At 41.4% G+C, this 18,090-nt stretch overlaps 1 protein-coding gene across 12 annotated transcripts in view; it reads right to left on the bottom strand.

The window, feature by feature from the left end:
* The window catches only part of ehbp1l1a (EH domain binding protein 1-like 1a), a 33,705-nt gene extending 19,612 nt beyond the window's left edge, over nucleotides 1-14,093 (bottom strand). For 2 of the 12 annotated variants that reach the window (XM_035629666.2, XM_035629675.2), the window contains exons 1-14: nucleotides 13,725-14,011; nucleotides 8,607-8,664; nucleotides 8,378-8,473; nucleotides 8,212-8,265; nucleotides 7,928-8,106; nucleotides 7,610-7,755; nucleotides 6,264-6,332; nucleotides 5,787-6,020; nucleotides 4,966-5,148; nucleotides 3,638-3,838; nucleotides 3,371-3,514; nucleotides 2,066-2,293; nucleotides 1,785-1,844; nucleotides 1,601-1,706 (exon numbers count right to left, since the gene is read on the bottom strand). In XM_035629666.2, the coding sequence (XP_035485559.2) occupies nucleotides 1,601-1,706; nucleotides 1,785-1,844; nucleotides 2,066-2,293; nucleotides 3,371-3,514; nucleotides 3,638-3,838; nucleotides 4,966-5,148; nucleotides 5,787-6,020; nucleotides 6,264-6,332; nucleotides 7,610-7,755; nucleotides 7,928-8,106; nucleotides 8,212-8,265; nucleotides 8,378-8,473; nucleotides 8,607-8,664; nucleotides 13,725-13,828 (1,862 nt within the window). In that variant the 5' untranslated portion in view covers nucleotides 13,829-14,011. Of the gene's footprint in view, nucleotides 1-33; nucleotides 484-1,600; nucleotides 1,707-1,784; nucleotides 1,845-2,065; nucleotides 2,294-3,370; nucleotides 3,515-3,637; nucleotides 3,839-4,965; nucleotides 5,149-5,786; nucleotides 6,021-6,263; nucleotides 6,333-7,609; nucleotides 7,756-7,927; nucleotides 8,107-8,211; nucleotides 8,266-8,377; nucleotides 8,474-8,606; nucleotides 8,665-13,724 lie in introns of all 12 variants that reach the window. The other 10 variants (XM_047336572.1, XM_047336570.1, XM_047336571.1 and 7 more) reach the window with 10 other exon arrangements.
* Nucleotides 14,094-18,090: the final 3,997 nt, after the last annotated feature.

Here is an 18,090-nt window from a genome sequence, read left to right as displayed (position 1 = left end):
GCATTAACTGACAGAACACCATGCCGAACTTACCCAAAATCCTTAGTTATAGCTTCTTTTTTGTGGGCCACTCCTATCCTTAGTTTGGGTTTTGTGTCATAAGTTGTAGCAGTTTCAGGCAAGTGCATCAAAGATCCAATTGGTGATGTAGAATTAGGTTGTGACTTGGAAGGAGGATGGTGAATATGCTGAGCAGACTCTGGTTGGGCTATCGGATTCCCTAAGTGAGCGGACCTCTTCGACAGGTGACTCTTTGGTAAAATCAGAAGCTCCTTGACTGAAGTGGATGTTGGATCATGAAACTCAAGGTTTTGCTTCGATGCAAAAGTGTAAGGAGCAAGCGTTGGCTGGACGTCTGGGTATGTTCTTGTCGTCCACGATTCTGTCTGATCCATATGTGTTTTTGGCATCTCAAAATATTTCAGCCCTGGGGCTAAGGGTGATTTGGGGCTATGGGTCAGAACTGAACCCATACTCTTAGGTCTGAAGGATAAACAGACATCATGGTGTAAGGAAAGTCTCCACCAAAGGAAAGCAGAAACACCCAGGCCATTTAAACAATAACTTGCTGAACAGAACACAAGTCAGCTATGTGACATGGAGCATCACAATTATGGCAAAAACATACTACAAGAGATTTAAACCAGACAGTTACCAAGGAAACATTTTTTGATAACTCCTGGAAGAAATGAGCAGGCTTGGCAATCAGCAATGTCCGATAATACAATGGGAGAACACTGCCAGAGCTGACACATCAACAATGACTTTGACTAAGTGGCTTTTCTTTAAATTTCAATGTAAATGTAATTTTTAAAATGCCATATGTTTGACAAAGGATATTGCATGCGCTGCCAAACAAGCGGTGTAGGGTTACAGCTTAAAAACCTAGCCAAAGCAGTGACAGCTGCTCAATTTCTGGCACAGGGATCTTATGAGATATAAAATTCTGAATTACAAATATATTTTCACAAATGTGCATTTCTAAATTTCTTTTACTAGGTAAACAAATGTCAAGTTTGTTTGTGGACTAAAGACAGTAAAAGACAGTGCAGTAAAATAATCAACAACAATCATCAACCAAAATGGCTTACTGCCCCTTTAAAAGGTTGTAATGCATATCACTTTCCTTAACCAAACTTTTTCCATCACAAATTTTTTGTTAATACGTTGTTGTTGTTTTTGTGTTTGTCAGTAAAATAAATATTACGCACTTTTTATTAAACGCTTTTGTGAAGGACTGATACTTAAATAAATTACAACTTTAACAAAACAATGCCAGCTAAAGGTCTCCTTTTGAAGGCTCAAGCACCTTTCAACCTTAACAAATGGTCTTCATCTGTGAAAAGAAGATTCTCATGACAACTTCATCTAATGATTCAAACTAACTCAGTTGTCCTGCGCAGTGCTACTTCATAAATTCAACTTGTTCATGCTTCAACTGTTCTCTTAAATCTTTAAACCTTTACATGCAACTTATTGAATACATTTGACACCACAAATTTTGGTCTGTCAAAAGTTTCTGAGGTGAATAATTCCTTAACAGCCATGCCGACAACACCACACCATTCCTGATAAAAGGCAGCCCTTCATGTTTACTTACCCTGCTGATGTCTTGACAACTTCGACTCCCAAATGCACATCTCTTTTCCATTCTGAAGCCGTGGACAGCTCGAGGCTCCGGCTGGTCGGGGCTCTTGGATCAGAGGCTGAATGATATAAAATAAAGTTAAAAATGTAGTAATTGCATATTATTCTATTCCACTTCATTTTGTGTTCATGCTCACTTGTAGGTATTGTACACTGGTTATCCTCTTCACTCAGTATGCTCAACTGTCTCTTGAATTCTGAAAAGAAAGAAAAGTAGAGACAAGTCGAGAAATAATAACCTATATGTTTATGTTCATATGCCACCACAGCATGAACGGTGTGTATTTTAAAAAGTAAATGAAAACAACCATTAGGGGGTGACATGAGCTTGCACACGTTAAGGATTTGGTCTCTCATTTAAAAGCTGGATGAAATCAAGCAGCAACAACATGAACCTTGTTCCTTTTTTATTTTGTACCTGTAACTTGGTCAATGGGGGAGACAATGGCAGATTGGGGTATGTCAGGAGGAGGAGGAGGAGGCCCAGACAGAACAAGAGCAGAGGAAGGCCTTAGAAGAGGAGGTGTGGGGTCTACTAAAAAGGTGGCCTGGGGCCTCCTGGAAGGTACAAATCCAGACCCTCCTTGGGGTTTCCGCTCCGAAGAGTGATCATTGGGCAGAGAGGCTGAAGCTGACAGGGAGGACACTGAGGCATGATAGAAAGAAAGGGACGGAAGAAGGCAGGAGAGAAGAAATGGAGGGATATCAGTAACCTAATGTTCAAGTTTGCTTTCCAAAATCAGTTTATAGTAACAAAGGATAAAAGAGTTTGCATATAGCATAGATAAGAATTTAAGGATGAAGCAGAAACGGATGGAAGTTTGGGGAGAAAACGAGGGCAGAAGAAGAAGAAGAAGCTTTCGGTCACATTCTGTGAGTTCACACTTAGTTCTGAATATATACCATTCACATCAACGTAAGCACCACTGCAGCACAGGGTCAAATAAATAGAGAGTTGATAAAATGTCCCTCGATTAGTTCTTGTGCACCAAGAAAGTATGAGTATGATTTCAGCATGACGCTAACATTATATTGTTTTCTTAATCTCCATATTAGATATTTAATATTGCTAGCTTTATTTGTGTTTAGAGTTACATATTTGTGTTTCAGAAACAGAAATCTATTATGTAAATATTTTTAGCAACTTCATTCAGACATGACTATGAGCTATGATACGTGTAACCACTAGTCATATTAAACCCACAGATATATTCTCATCAACTTCATAATTCATTAGACAACAGATAATTCTGTGGCCTGTTTTTATAATATTCAACAGTGCAGAACAGATTAGACAAGTTGGGACTTTCGTTTGCTCACATTCTGTTTGTGAAGGGACAACTTAGGGTTACGTCCCTAGCCCAAGGGCACGTGGACTGGAGGAAGTGGGGATCGGACCATTGACTTATGGTTAGTGAACGACCCGCTCTGACTCCTGAGCCACAGCTACCCTGTGGCTAAATTTTCATTTTCAATGAAAATTTTCATTTTCAATGAAAATTTAAAATACAAAGCTGACCTGATTATGATCGTGGTTGTTTGAAGGAGGATTTTTTTTACCTCTATTGACATCACACTTAACATAGTAAGATATATGCCTGGGTGGAGCTTTACTCTCAACAAATTTCATGTAAGTTGTCAAGTGACTGATCTCAGGTCAGCTCAGTTTTACAATTTTTTAACAGGACTCTCTTGAGTTTGGTAAGAGGTAGAGGAGCATTACATGGCATCTCTATCCTCTGCCTTTTCTGCAGCACTGCAGGCTCTCCTGGATCATTGGCAGAGAGGTGCAGAAACTTAGGAGAGAGGGTTTTCTGTGCTAGAGGGGCCTGAGATATAGGAGGTCTCCATTCACTCTGCCAGGGAGCTGGAAAAGAGATGGGAAGGGAAAAACATGGCAGGATAGAGGAACATGTAAAGACATAGCAACAGGTTGGTGAAATTCAAAGTGTGGCCTAGCCTGGGCTACACTACATTGCTTTCCCTGTACCTGTCTCTGGGGCAGATGGCAGACTGGTTGGTCTGGTGAGGGCTGAGCCTGACGCCCACACAGAGGATGGACACGTTTTAGGCTGTCTGGGAGCAGAAGGTGGTGGAGGTATAGGAGGGAAAGTGCTGGGAGGAGCTGATGAGGAGGGGGAGACAGAAGGAACGGAGGGAACGCTCTGTGCTCTCCAGAAACTGGGACATGCTGTGAGATGAAACAGACAATGGTGGAAAAATTGTGGGGGAAAAGCATACAAAGACTGCGTAAAACTGAAAAATTACATTTTGTAGTAAAAAATATATAGAAAAATAGACAGGAGTGTTTTTGTGGGAGAGGGATGGTACAGGACTGAACATCTACTCCCATGTCACCTTCTTGGTAGAAGCTGGCTTGGTAGGTGTCAGACAAACAGTGAATAGAATTGATAATCTTGCAAATGAACTCTAAATCACATCATACTGCTTTAAGCTATTAAAACCTCTGACTCGAAACCTCCAAGATTCAGGGCTGTGAAGCAGCTGCTCCTGTAAGTCGTGAAGGTAACATTAGCTCTATCAGTTAAAGAGCAGAGTTGTCAGAAGGGGTGATTAGTCAAATATCAAATTATTATAAGAAGTCTCTTGGGCAACAGTGACCTCTCGTGGTTTTAACCATTAATGCTAAATGAATGCTAAATTGGTTTGCCATTGGAAAACAATCTGCTTTTTTTGGGGGGGGGGGGGGGGGGGGGGGGCACTATAACAAGTCTTTCATATTGCTTTGCAAAAAAATATTCGGATATCTGTAAGGAAGTAATCCCAATTAAATCCCCACATGCTAAGGTAAACTGTGTTCATTGGTGGTTTTCACAAGCACGAAACTGGAATAACCAGTATGACAGTCTGAGAGTTTGCATCCACAGACAATCCAGTCGGAGAAAATATGGCCACGATCTTCTGTTCCTGGCTAATGGTATTGAATAACGGGTAACATTATATCATCACAGTGAAGATGACCATTGACCTTTTGCATGTAAAATGTCATCACTTCATCATGTGGGAGGTTTTGTCCAAAAACTTTTTTGACTTGAATTGTCACCTTGAAAAATATTATTAGATCATCTTTGACTCCCAGTGAATGTTTTTTGCCAAATTCCTTACACTGCATTCTCCAGAGACTTACAACCCCAAAAACATGAAGTCTCTAGCTGCTGTCACTGGCCCAGAGGCATAACGAATTTTGAATGGTATCTTTAAATAGGAGCTCAGGTCTCAGCACTAGCAAAAAAGCAAATACAGAAAAAACAGCATTATACGTGTGTACTACATTTTGGATCTTTGGCTATGCAGTACCTGTTTGTGAGGTAACAGAGATAGCAGGAGGACGGACACATTGATCAGAGGTTGAAGTGGAGAAAGAAGAGGAGGAAAAGGCTTCAGGAGAGGTGGAGGTAGAAAAGACATGGGCCTCCAAGCCCTCATCTGGATAGGATTCACTATGGAAGCTATGGGGCCTACGAGGAGCTGAAATGGGAACTAAAAAGAAAGGAAATGGCAGAAAGAGAAGAGGGAAGGGGAGAGCAATAAAATAAATAAAAAGACATGGTGAAAGAAACTAAAAGTACACAACACCCAACCTAACTACAAATGGCTAATGCAGATGCAGAAAAATATTTTTGATTGGAAAAAATCTGGCTCAAGATGGATCAATTCAGAGTCTTTAAAACCTGCTGTTAAATCTGTCTCACCCCACAATAAAGAACCTGTAAACATCCCAAAAATTGTGTCGCATCACATAATTGGTTGATACCCTTCAAAAAAAAGATTTGTGGTCATTTTGGATAAATGTTGTTTCAATAGTTTATCGTTTTGGGGAATATGCATATTACATATTATATACATAAATCAGTGAAGGACCTTATAGTTGTCATTTCATATAGGGAGAGTACAGGAAATTGAAAATTATAACATGTAACATCTGAATAAAAACTAACTTAGATCTAGGTAATATAGAAAAAATAAATTCTGTTAAACTATTTGTACGGAAGCTGTATAGTAAATGTTAAAGACCCAAGTCAGCTTCTATAATAAGTTTGAACTTAACTACTCTGCAGTACTGTGCATTACTTAGTTCAAGAGAATACACAGGATGAGGAAGATCTGCACGCCGATACCTGATCCGGCACTTGGCTGGAAGATTTTTGGAAGTGCAGGAGGGTGAGCACGTGTAAAGGCCGGTAATGCGTAGGCATAGGGGGAGGGCCGGGCCTGCTGGTTAGTGCTTGGTGGTTGTGTGTGGGTTCGCAATAAAGAGAATGGAGCAGAGGGATGTGTGGGTTCAGGCAGAGGAGGATGAAATGGGGCCGAGATGGTTGAAGAAATGCCAGAGGACGTTTTCCAATCCATCTCTGAGTGAAAGATAAGACATGAGACGAACGGGGAGAAGTACAAATGGCAGTGGACTGGTGAAACGGACAGTGATCATCAGACTGGTGTTAAAAACAATAAAAACTACAGACACAAAAAAAACCTTCACATTAATATATCTGATTTACATACTGTAAACATAACAAGAGCTACAGGTGGAACACTGTGATCTATGCATACACAGCCAGAAAGGTAGGACAGTAAATCAGGAAATGGAAAGATACCTGTGGGGCCTGATTCAACCGCAGGCCTCCAAGGCAGGTCATGTATTTTTGCAGTAGAAAGTGCAGAAGCTGTCATAGAAAGAAAAAGGGAACAGGGAACAGAAAGATTAAAAGAAAAGGGAAGTGAGTTTTAAATGGGGGGGTGAAAAGAGGAAGCAGCAGTCTGAAAAAAAAGACAGAAGATAATGACCCTCTTTTCCAGAATCTATTATACCTTTTAGTGTGTAGGATGCAAACGGCAGAACATTGCTGTTCTAAATCCACTTAATTTAGATCCGATCTATTTAGAGACATGAGCAGGTTAATACTGTATTCATGCAATTACATAAATATGCTTTGGTATTCAGTATCACTGACATACCTACCTCTTTCTTAACCCTTAAATAATCAAGTTATTTATTATCCATTATTTAATGATTGTTATTATCATTAAAGTAAAAATCAGCGAATATTTCCTCAAGGTCTGTTTGCTGTCGGTTCTGTGTGTGCGCCTAAAAAGAATCTGGGTTTTCATCTCAGCCCTGGCTCTGAAAATCGTAAACAAAAAAAATGGTGCGGACCTCACCACACAAAACTGTGTGCAGTTTGTAAAATCAGGTCAACACCTTAACAGACGTGCTGGCGGATGGCACCGCAACTTTGCGGTTTTGGCCTCGTGGTTAGTGCGTCGGTCTCACTGCCGGAGCAGTCAAATCACAACAACTACTAAGAGAGAAACAAGCTTTCTCTAAAATCGCTTAGTGCCCCTTTAAATGAACCATAAAATATATCTTATGCTTTCAAATACGAAAAGGAAAGTATACAAAGAAACTTGACAGTGGGCTTCTTTAAACAAAGAAAAAAGGGCCACAACTTTATATTTAGTGACAGGCAGTTCAGCAGTTTCACCTTCCAACCATAAGAAATATGCATCATTATTGTAATAACAACTTTCTGTTAAGGCAGACGCTGGATGTCATATTCATACAGCTCTTCTGTATCATAGATCCTATTCACACACCATCGGGCACATTTGGGGTACAAGTGTTTTCACTTCAACATGCGGACTGGAGTAGCCGGGGATCAAACCGTCGACCTACTGGTTAGTGGACGACACACCCTAACTCATGAACCACAGCTGTGTCAACAGTTGCCCATTTTGCCCTATGAATATGTGATAGCTAAACCACAAGAACTGCAGGCTCAGGAGGCCAAGAGTCATCTATTAGTCAGAGGGTTGGTATCGCGAGTGTCAAAATGTCCTTTGACATACCGACAGTTTGGAGTGTGAGTGTGTGTGTGTGTGTGTGTGTGTGTTGTTCATTTCATGTAATCACCCCAGTTATCCCAGGTGTCCCGAGTCTTACCAGTAACCGGAGCAGCATGTCCAGTTCCAAAGCTGGGCCTTCGCTTCTCTCCGACTTCATCATCGCTGTCATTAAAATCATCCAGATTGCCAATGTCACTCTGTTTCATACTCATTAGACTGGCCAAACTCTGCATGTCCTCGTCCCTGTGGGGGGGGGGGGGGGGGGGGGGGGGGGGGACAATTCTCTTATAACTATCAAACAAAAAACTTCAGTATTATTGGATCAGTAATATTATCCATTGATTAAAGGTCTGAGATACATACTGCAGTGTAAGGAATAACTGTTTTTCAATATGCCACCGAGCTGATGACTTACGTGGCCTTCCCCTCTTTGAGGAATATACAGGACAGGTTGAGTTTCAAAGTGGCTTCCACCACTTTGGCAGACTGTGGATTCAGCTTCAGCGTAACATCATACTGAGCCGGCGTGGAACTGGCATACTTCTTCATGTTCACATCAGCTGATGCCAGCACCTTCCTGCGGCCTTTTGTCTCCTGATGGATATGCCAAATGGACACACATTACTCGGTACATTCTCCAATTACAAGTTCATTCAACGTATTATGTAACTAAGGATAGCGCAGAACGAGCAGACTCACATTTTCTATGACTAAAGTCCAGTCTTTGTTTTCAAACTCCTCTGCAGTGGGTCCCTGTCGAAGATCACGTTTGCTTAATGTTTTAGCCATGTCATTTCTCATCCAGATTAATAACTGAGCTATTTCCCATTCATGGAGTATCAGCCACAACTTAATGATGACTTACCTTGAAGAGTGTGACAGTGATTTCTAAACTCTCTGGAACCTGCCACATCACCAGGCCTCTGTAGGGGTTCTTAATCCCTGGCTGCCAACTGTGGAGCTGGCAAAAGATTTAACAGAAACAAAGTATTCAATCTCAAAATGTTGAAAAACTGCCCTTTAGCCTCTGCATACTGTATATACAATAAGAATAAAATAAAGCTTCTAAACTACTCTTTTCTCTGATTTGTTACCTTTGTGCTGTGACGTTGACTCCTCCTGATCCACACCACCCTCAGTTTGTCTGGTTGCCTGAAATCACAGCAGAGCAAAAATAGAAGTTTAATGTTTTCTTCTATCTTTTATTAATGCCTGCTGTATCCCAGTGCGGCAGTAGTTAATTCTTTAAAAAGCAGGACTGAGTCAATTATTTTGCACAGTGACAAATGCTTGGTGTTGGAAAATAGCAGTGTATTGACTGTGGATGCTACTTTTCATTGCCTTGGCAGTTTCTCATGTCACAGTGACAAATTGGACACTCAAAAAAATAGGACAAAGTAAATGCAGCACATAAGAAAGCAAACAGTGAGTGAATTTGGACACATCCTAGAAGTCAATGGCCATTTAAAATCCACCTGAGGCTCTCAGCAACTGTCTTTAAAGAAGAAGGTATTTGGACATAAGACCAAATAATGGAAAAGATCTAAATGTTGATCTCATGTAGTGCTAGAAGATTCTGGAGATCATCATCAAGTTATTGGTTGGACCAGCCGCTAGTCCAACTAAATATATTTGTAAAGGCGATATTCACAAATCACGATTTGCCGGAAGCAAAGCTGTCTCACCAGACTTTGACATTTAAAAGGCATTGAATTTGTACAACTGATTCATTCATTCAAATTATGTATTTTTTTGCTTCTGAATTCAATGGTTCAAAATCTTTATAACTGATTTTCACTTTTGTTTTCCAATGTTCACAAATTCATGTTTAAAAAATTTACGCTATAACATTCACATAACTTAAATTTGAGTTCAAATTTCGACAAAAAACATACATACAAAATGTCAATGCTGAACAATTCGGTAGTAGAATTTTTCAATTCCTTTTAAATCTGGTGGGACAGATTTGCTTCCATAAACCCTCAACTAGAGAGAAGAACAACTACGACGAAAACGTTTTAACAGGGGGGAAAACACAGAAAGCTCAGGGAGAGACAAAAGTGAGGGATCCTCACCCAGGACGGACAATAGATGTTGCATAATGCGTATAATAGAGCAAACAAAATGACAATATTTAAAACATGTCTGAGAAAAGACAGTGTCTAACATAAATGGAGAGATATAACAATTTCTAAAGCATTTATGCAAAAAGGAAACGTCTTGACAGAGATGCCAAGGGGCATGAAAGGCAGAGCAGCGATGACAATGATCAATCTAATATCAGTCCAGACTTGTCACATAAATGTACACCTCATGATGGCACTACAGAAGTCTGCATCATTTGGAGACTTTCCATGCCTGCGAAACATCCCATAGTATTCCATACAGTAGTGGCAGAGATTGTTTGTTTATTTTCTGTTATGTGCCCCCGTATTACAGTGTTATATTAAGACAGCTCAAACACTAACCAAATCGACCCATTAGCACTACAGCAATCAGCGAATTATTATCTAATTCAAGTGTTGATCTGACAGCGACAAAACCTTACCACAAAAATGTGCTCATGAAATAAGAAATCAACATCGACATCAATTATTAGTTACTCTCAGACAAGGACATAGTGAAAACAAAGTAATGTTACCACCAGCACTGACACGGGGACAGTGATATGTGACCACATGACAAGTTTACAAATTAAAACTATGCTTGCAAGATGTGGTAACTGGTAACCCAAATTAAAGGTATGAACCTGAATATGAGAATAACATGTCGCCTTTATGTCAGATTTTTCCACACCCTCCCCCGGGCTTCTCTTGTCATTGAAGAGCCACAAGAATGGTATTCAGGATACTACTAATCTCTGAGCGGGGGTCTGAGCAAGAGCACAGGCACAGGAGATGATGTTTTGTGTGTGTGCGTGTGTGTGTGTGTGCGTGTGTGTGTGTGTGTGTGTGTGCGTGTGTGCGTGCGTGCGTGCGTGTGTGCGTGCGTGTGTGCGTGTGTGTGCGTGCGCGCGTGCGTTTTACTATGTAAGGAATGCCCACAACAATACACTCCTTCACATCTGCAACAGAATTCTAAATTCATAATTAAGAAGAAGAAGAACCATTTCAGCATAACTGATGGCCAAATCTACAAACGTAAAAGCCAAATTGTAATAAACCAGAATTATCATTCACCAAAAAACTTATATAAATAGAAATGATGAAGGATTGAACACACAGCAGGAATAAAATGTTGCATTGTATGCGGCATGACTCATATCCAATGTGTGGAGCGGTGAGACTGTTTGTGAGAGAGCGAGACCAAGACCAGAAATAGACGCCTGCGATGCTGATCTTCACAGAGCTTTAATAGCAACCCTACACCTGCTGCACTATTTATCTCTGACATGTTTCCATGTTGTTGCAATAGGCTAGCCTACTATTGTAGACAGTTTTTTAGCCCCTGTAGTCGTTTATTATTGGTTTGCAGTGTGCAGCTTTACCATTTGAGGGAAGGATCAATGGTGTAAGGGTATTTGGTAATCATGCAGCATCTTAAAACTTTTCCCAGACTGTTTAAACTCTCTGATACTCTCTGTACTCTCTGAATGTGGCTGGTTTTTTTTGCTGATCAGTTCGGGAGACCGTGGATGTAGCTGATCCACATTTTACACATTCTTGTCATATCCTGTTGAACACACAAGTGTGTACTGTTTGTGATTTCACGCACAGGTCACAAATGAGTGTATGTTCTTGCTAAACTTCAAATCCCCTCAAACCCATGCTTCTGTTTTAGAACTGTGCAGCCTAACTGTCACAACAAGACTCCAGGAAGTCACCATGTGTAAACTGCTCTTTAGCACACTCTTCATGTGAATGTACAACATTAGAACACGATCAAAGTCTCCCCCCGAAGTGAGTACTTTCTAACTAAAACGTTACGTCCTACGTGAAAATTGTGATCATCATTATCGCTCCCTCTCTTCTCCAAGTTAAAGAGTTCAACTATCCTGGATCCTGTTCACTTGAGTGGAGGATGGAGGAGGGGATGGACGGGCAGATCGCTGTGGCGTCATGCAGGGCGTTGTACTGGTGGTCATTGTCTGGAAGAGGGAGCTGAGTCAGAGGGCAAAGCTTTCGATTTTCCAGTTGATATTCCTTCCAAAACCCTCACTTTATGGTCAAGAGCTCTGTTAAGGCTCATTCAGATTCAGATTCAAGCGGCCAAAATGAGCTTTCTCTGTAGGACGACTAGGCTCAGCCTTTGAGATTGAGAAAGAGTTCGAACATCGAGGGATGGCCCCACCGATAGCGACATACCCTGACAGCGCAGAAGGGGTCCCCATTAATGAGCCCGGGGGATTTAGGGTGTCTGGTGGTACATTATCCAACCACTTTAGCTGGTTTAACCTTGGAAAAATGAAAGGTAGTAGTCCTTATGTTCCTGGGCTGGCAAACTCCAGATAAATTGCTAAAATTGGGGCTTAGGAATGTGCCTATGAATCCAAGAGTCAGCTTGCTCCAGGAGATACCTACTGTAGGGATGCCTAGGTGAATAGCCAGGCTCTTTGTTCACAGCAGTAACTGGGATCAAGGTTCTGGCGCCAGTCCGCCATCCTCGTGTAGCATATCAAGTTGTAAAAGAGGACTGAGCGGGCATTTAACTAGGGACAGTGACAACAGAGGGCGAAGACATTGACCGCCTTCACCTGCTCAGGAAACAGTGGGGGCTGGTAAACCATACGCACGTTGCAACACGAGCACCTCAGGGATCCTAAAACTCAAAGATCCCTCCACAAACAAATAAATTTAAAAAACTGAAAACTGGAAAGCAAATTCTAATGCACTTTCTATCTTGCATTCACAGTCCACTTCACACTTCACTCTCACCTAAAACATTATATTTGTCATCATCTACTTTTGTTTGCCTAAGGGGGAAAATAACTGTAGTACAGGACAAGCAAAGTAAAGTATATCAATGATTACACTGTGTGCTTGAATACACCAGGAACAGACACATGTTGAAACTGGTCGCTGTGTACGATACGTCTTGAAAAGTGCATAAACAGAGCGACAGGAAGGTGGGCCACTGAACAAGCCAGGGCTGGAAGATTGAAAACACATGCTGACTGCTCCGTGAGTAACGATAATGGAATTAATGGAACTCCTGCCAAGCCAAGACTGACGCTGTCAGACGAACAGCTCAAACGCTAACCACAATAACTCAGGTCAGTCACATTGTGAGGCGTGAGCAGTCATTTCAGATTTGCACAAATATCGTGACTGTGACCACTGTTGGAAGGAACTGGAGAGAACCTCCAAAGCGCCTTGGAGGAAAGCCTAGTCCATGCTGTCTCCGGGGAGGCCTGCCTTTATGAGCCATCAGCAGACAGTTACCACGACCAAAATGATTAAATCTTTATCGAAATCACAAACTTTTCACTGAGAAAATAATCTAAAATGTTCCCTTTGTGTCAACATAATGACAATCTTATTTTAGAAGAATCTTGGCATCATGAATTAACCGACACATTATTTCAGCGCTGGAGAACAACGCTGGAGTAGCCGGCATGTGATAACGAGATAGCTGATAGGAAAGTGGGTCGATTAGTGAGATGTAGATCATTTGTTTATATATGTTTTACATTACAAAATACATCTACTACATGGCACTAGGCTGCAGCACTGAGGGACACACAAGGTTCCATCTGGCCATGGTGACTAGTCAGAAATTCATTGGGAGAGTTGGGTGATGCAGGTGGGTTGGGGGCGGGATGACAACATCCTGGCTCCAGCCCTGCTGGTGCTGATGGTGAGGATGACCACATCATCCTCTCTGACGTCGACTGTCCCGTGCGGACATCGTCATTCGTTCCCACAAGACTCCCCGAACCCACTCGGGCTCCATGTTAACAACACAGACGCGGAAGTACCGGGGCGTGCGCTCCACACCGACGCATAGATAATCACACATAATCACCCATGTTCACATCCAAACGACAGGCAGCAGATCCGCACATGACAAGTGCCTGTCGCAGTATTTCACCGAGACACTATTTCATTTCAAAAACGCGCAACTTCTACAGACTCCGCCGAAATGTAAAATGTTCCTACTTCTGAATGGAGCTCGGCGTCACTTGGTGTCCAAGTGCCTTTACACGGGAATGAGCACGTCGCTCGGCCCCACGGTGTGAACCCGAGCGACGTGCTGCCTTCACAGCCCCTCACCATTTGTCGGTGCACTCTATCACCAGCTCCTGGAAGGAGGCGACGAACTGGAACTTGGACGCCTTCTTTCCGACGCGCTGGAGCCGCTTCCACACAGACGTCATGGTCGTGGTTGTGGTCTCCGCCGCGGGGGGGGGGGGGGGACACTCCACCTGCTCCGCTGACAGCTCCTTCCCAGCGGTGGGATGACGACTCTCCGCTGCCGGCGTCCGGCGGCGCTCCCTCCTCAAAACAAACACGCACGCCTCGGGAGGCGCACTGTGCTCGCGTCAAGCCCACCGGAAGCCACCCGCAACGCCGGTGACTACGACCCTTCAAAATAAAAGCCTCCCTGGGGGCAATTCGCAGAACGCAGAATGACTTTCATAGGCTGTAAAATCGGAGGCGAAGTTATTAATTGGAGAAAAATTATTATCGGCACACCATCACACAAAACATCTCAATATATAACATGCAGCATTTGGTAACATACAATCATAAAAAAAAAATGCATTTGTTAAGATATTTCATGTGCTCGGCCTACTTGGAAAAGTAATTCAACCTGTAACCTTAAAAATAAATCGTGCCCCAAAATTAAAATCCATATTTACAAATAGCGTCCCTGTTTTTATCATACAGCACAAAATATTGTAGATCCAGGTCAAAGGGGCAACGGAAAATAACATTATTTTCTACATAATTGTGATGACACATTCAACAAATCAACTTTTCTTCATATGAACTACATGAAATGAAAATTGGTATTCAAAATTGGCCAAATCCATTGTTGGATTTGATAACAAAATATGGAAACACTTAAAATGTGACTTTTTTAATTTGAAGGTCAGCACTTCCGGTTTCACCAGAGTTTATTTTTTATGGTTGACTTGATGCAGCCCAATGGTTAGTGGGCAATTGGCTAATTGAAGTCAGCCTTCATATAAATAATATTATTAATCATAATCATAATCATAATCACAATAATGGGTTGCTATTGACATGTATTTTTGGTGACTTTTCATTAGGACTATGTAACTACTGTGAGTATATACACTACCAGTCACACCTCCATTTTCCAGCTGTTATTTAAATTCACATTATTCAATGTCCCAGTGTTTCTGAAGTGAAATCATGGAGCAAACAAACAATTGTAAATTTAAAAAAAATAATCTTGGAAATTTCTTGATGAACTAAACTTAATCTAAGTCATTGGACTGATTACTGTCTATTCCTAACTACTCTGAGAGTAACACACACTTCCTGTACTGTAATGAAGCATTGCCAAGCTTCATATATTTCCTCTGCTGCTATAAACTGCAAGTTAATTGATTTCATCCCTGCAAAAAGTATTTTTTATGTGGACGGCATTTTATAGTTTTGGGTGACATTAACATTTTTTCCCCTGCTAACCGGTGGCGGCGCTTTACAGAGGGATGTGCCCTTTTCTCCCTGAATCAGACAATCAACACAATGTGCAGGGCGACACAAATGCTCCAAAGAGAAGCCAAACAGTGATTACTGAGTTCCCATGAAGCTGATGTTAAGGGGCATTATCAAGGACTGAGAAGAGAAAATAAATGAGTGGTGAGCCTGCTGGGGAAAGTTCCCCACTGTCATGAGTCCCCCTCACCCAGAGGGACTTTTCCAATTTAGCCCTGAGACTCTATTTATATAATCTGTCACTGGCACATTGAGCAGCTGGTGATACAATGTTGCCTCCTAACACACACACACACACACACACACACACACACACACACACACACACACACACACACACACACACACACACACACACACACACACACACACACAGATAAACACTATTTTTACACCCTGCATGATAAACATTCATTTAAAGATGTCACATCAAACATTCATACAGCGTCATTACTGTGTTTTCCAAATACATAAAGTGTATCCTACTAATAAATCCAGTAATCTCTGTGTGTCAGTCTGTTGCTGTGATTATGGTCAATGAACTGTGTTTATATATCATAGATCAAACCATCAGTTCTTGTTAGGGGACGACCCTCTGTACGTTTCTCCTGAGCCACACCCGCACCAAATAATCACTCGCACAATGGGGTGACATCATAGATTATTGTTTTTGTGAGCTTTTAAAAACCCAGTACTCTCATCGGACTGGGCACATTTTCAGGTGGACATGAAATATAGTTAGCTTATCGAGTTGCAAATCAAAGCCATCATCTAATGCAGTTATTCTTAATCAGAGCCCATAAATACTGAGCGCACCGACTGGATCCAGCTTCTCTGCTATGAGAAAAAAATGAAATTCTACACTAATCAAAATATTAGAAAGTCAAAACAAAAGCTTCAATGTTACAATGAAACAAAACCAAAAAAACTCCCAGGGACATTTCAGTGTCTGCCTGTCTGTGGCTTTCTGCTGAGCGTGATGATGAGGGTGGGGATGAGGGTGAAGATGGAGGCTGTAAAACTTATTAGATATCTAAATAACTCTAAATAACTAATGAAAGGTGACACTCCAGTAATAAGAGTCCTGTCTGGGGGGTTTTTGTACTGCAAAACTATATCATCATAATAAGTTGCACTATATTCATGTGATTTCCAGATTTTTAAACCGCGAGATATCAGGTCAATTCAAAGTTTTTCTAACTCATTTGAATGTACTCAATATACCAGTTTACACAGATCGTGTGTTTACTTAACTTACATTACATTTTATGAGTTTAAAAAGTTGTGTCATGGTGTGTTCTTTTCTTCAAATGAAGGTAATTGATAACTGAGATGATTTTTCGAGTTGGAAGTTTGATCTAGTTGTTGTTTTGAAAAGTTTGCTGTGACGCAGTTAATCTGGATCTTTACATTTCACCTCAGCGCCGGACACAGTCGATCCGTTTTCCTCTTACAAAGCCTCTTGAGAACTGGGTCAGTCTCTGAATGTGTTCTTATCTGGTTCCAAACATTCAATACACACAAGGGGAGGGGTGTTTACAATAGTCTTGCTTGTCAGGCGCCTCAGACATAATACTTTTGCTTTATGAGTAGCATGAGGAACCTGTCATGGCCCACTGCTTTTCTCAGTGCACATGCTGATATTATCAGCGGAGAGAATGATCATTCTTCTCCGCAGCGGTAGGATGCAGCTATGCAGCATGCATGTCAAGCTATGGCACTCCTTGTTAGCAAACAATAGATGGATGAATAATGACACATGGTCACACATTTTAAGGAGCTAACTATGACTGGTGAAAACATAGAGATTTCAGACAAAGTCCAGTACAAGAGTTCAAGAAAAAACCACTGGAGCATTACGGTATAAAAAAAAACTCCAGACAACACAGGAGGGTTTTTAAAAGCTGTTTGACGTGTGATCCTGAGAATGTGAAACTTGTGTGGATTTGATTTTATTAGTGCAAAATATAGTGACATACTAATTAATTGTGATTGTGTAATTGTGTAATTACGGTAATTGGGATCATGTCGCTGCTTACAGTGTGTAGGGAACACAAGAGGATATTAGCAGGGGAGACAAGTCAGGGGAACCAAATATTAGCGATAATAAAAATCCAAGTTCAAACAGCATCAGTCTATATTGCAACATTCTTACAATCATCATCACCACCATTCTTCTGTTTGGATGCATACATTATGGGAATGAGTTGAGCCTGGGGAGTAGGCAGCCTGTTGCTTGCCTTGCTTTTCTTTATCCGTTCATCCAATAATTCATTTAGGTTGGACGTCCCTGACCTGGTTTCACCCAGACCCTTGAGAGGAAGCTGGGCAGTTGGAGGGTGTATTTCACCTCCCATTGTGAACAGAACCCAGACCCCCAGGCAGGGAGTCTGTTCTCTGAATATCCGCTATATTTTGCACTGCTGCTTTGAGGAGCACTGGTCTGAGTTAGCATTTTTGATTGAACTGGGGGTTCGGATAAAAGGACTTGTACATTTCTCACTGAACATCGTATAGGATGAGCACAATAGAACACTTTTGAAAAAATGACATAATATAATTAAGACGTAGCTCATCCAAACGAAATACATCCGGGCCAAATATTGAGCCTTGTGGTACTCCAGAGGAAGACACAAAACTATAGCATAGTATACAGTATAGGACCAGCGCTAGGAGGTTTCTTCACCTTTCTATACAAGCGAGACAGAAAGAGGAAATGCTGCAGAGCTCAAATTAACTTAGTCCAATGCACTTTGTAAGAATGTATTAATTACAGTTTAGCCATAACAATATAACATGACTATGACAGAGACAGGAATATTTTGATTTGTTTTCCTTCACAGTAAAAAATGTTCTTTTACTTTGCATCACTTGGCAGAGCAGTTGCAGTACAGGACACATCCTCCTGCAAAACACTGTTTCCCATGATGGAGGTTTTCTACTGTTT

Source organism: Scophthalmus maximus, chromosome 1, assembly GCF_022379125.1.
Source record: "Scophthalmus maximus strain ysfricsl-2021 chromosome 1, ASM2237912v1, whole genome shotgun sequence".
Lineage (NCBI taxonomy): Eukaryota > Metazoa > Chordata > Actinopteri > Pleuronectiformes > Scophthalmidae > Scophthalmus > Scophthalmus maximus.
Note: the sequence above shows the minus strand (reverse complement) of the source record. Positions and strands in the feature narration are given on the sequence as shown.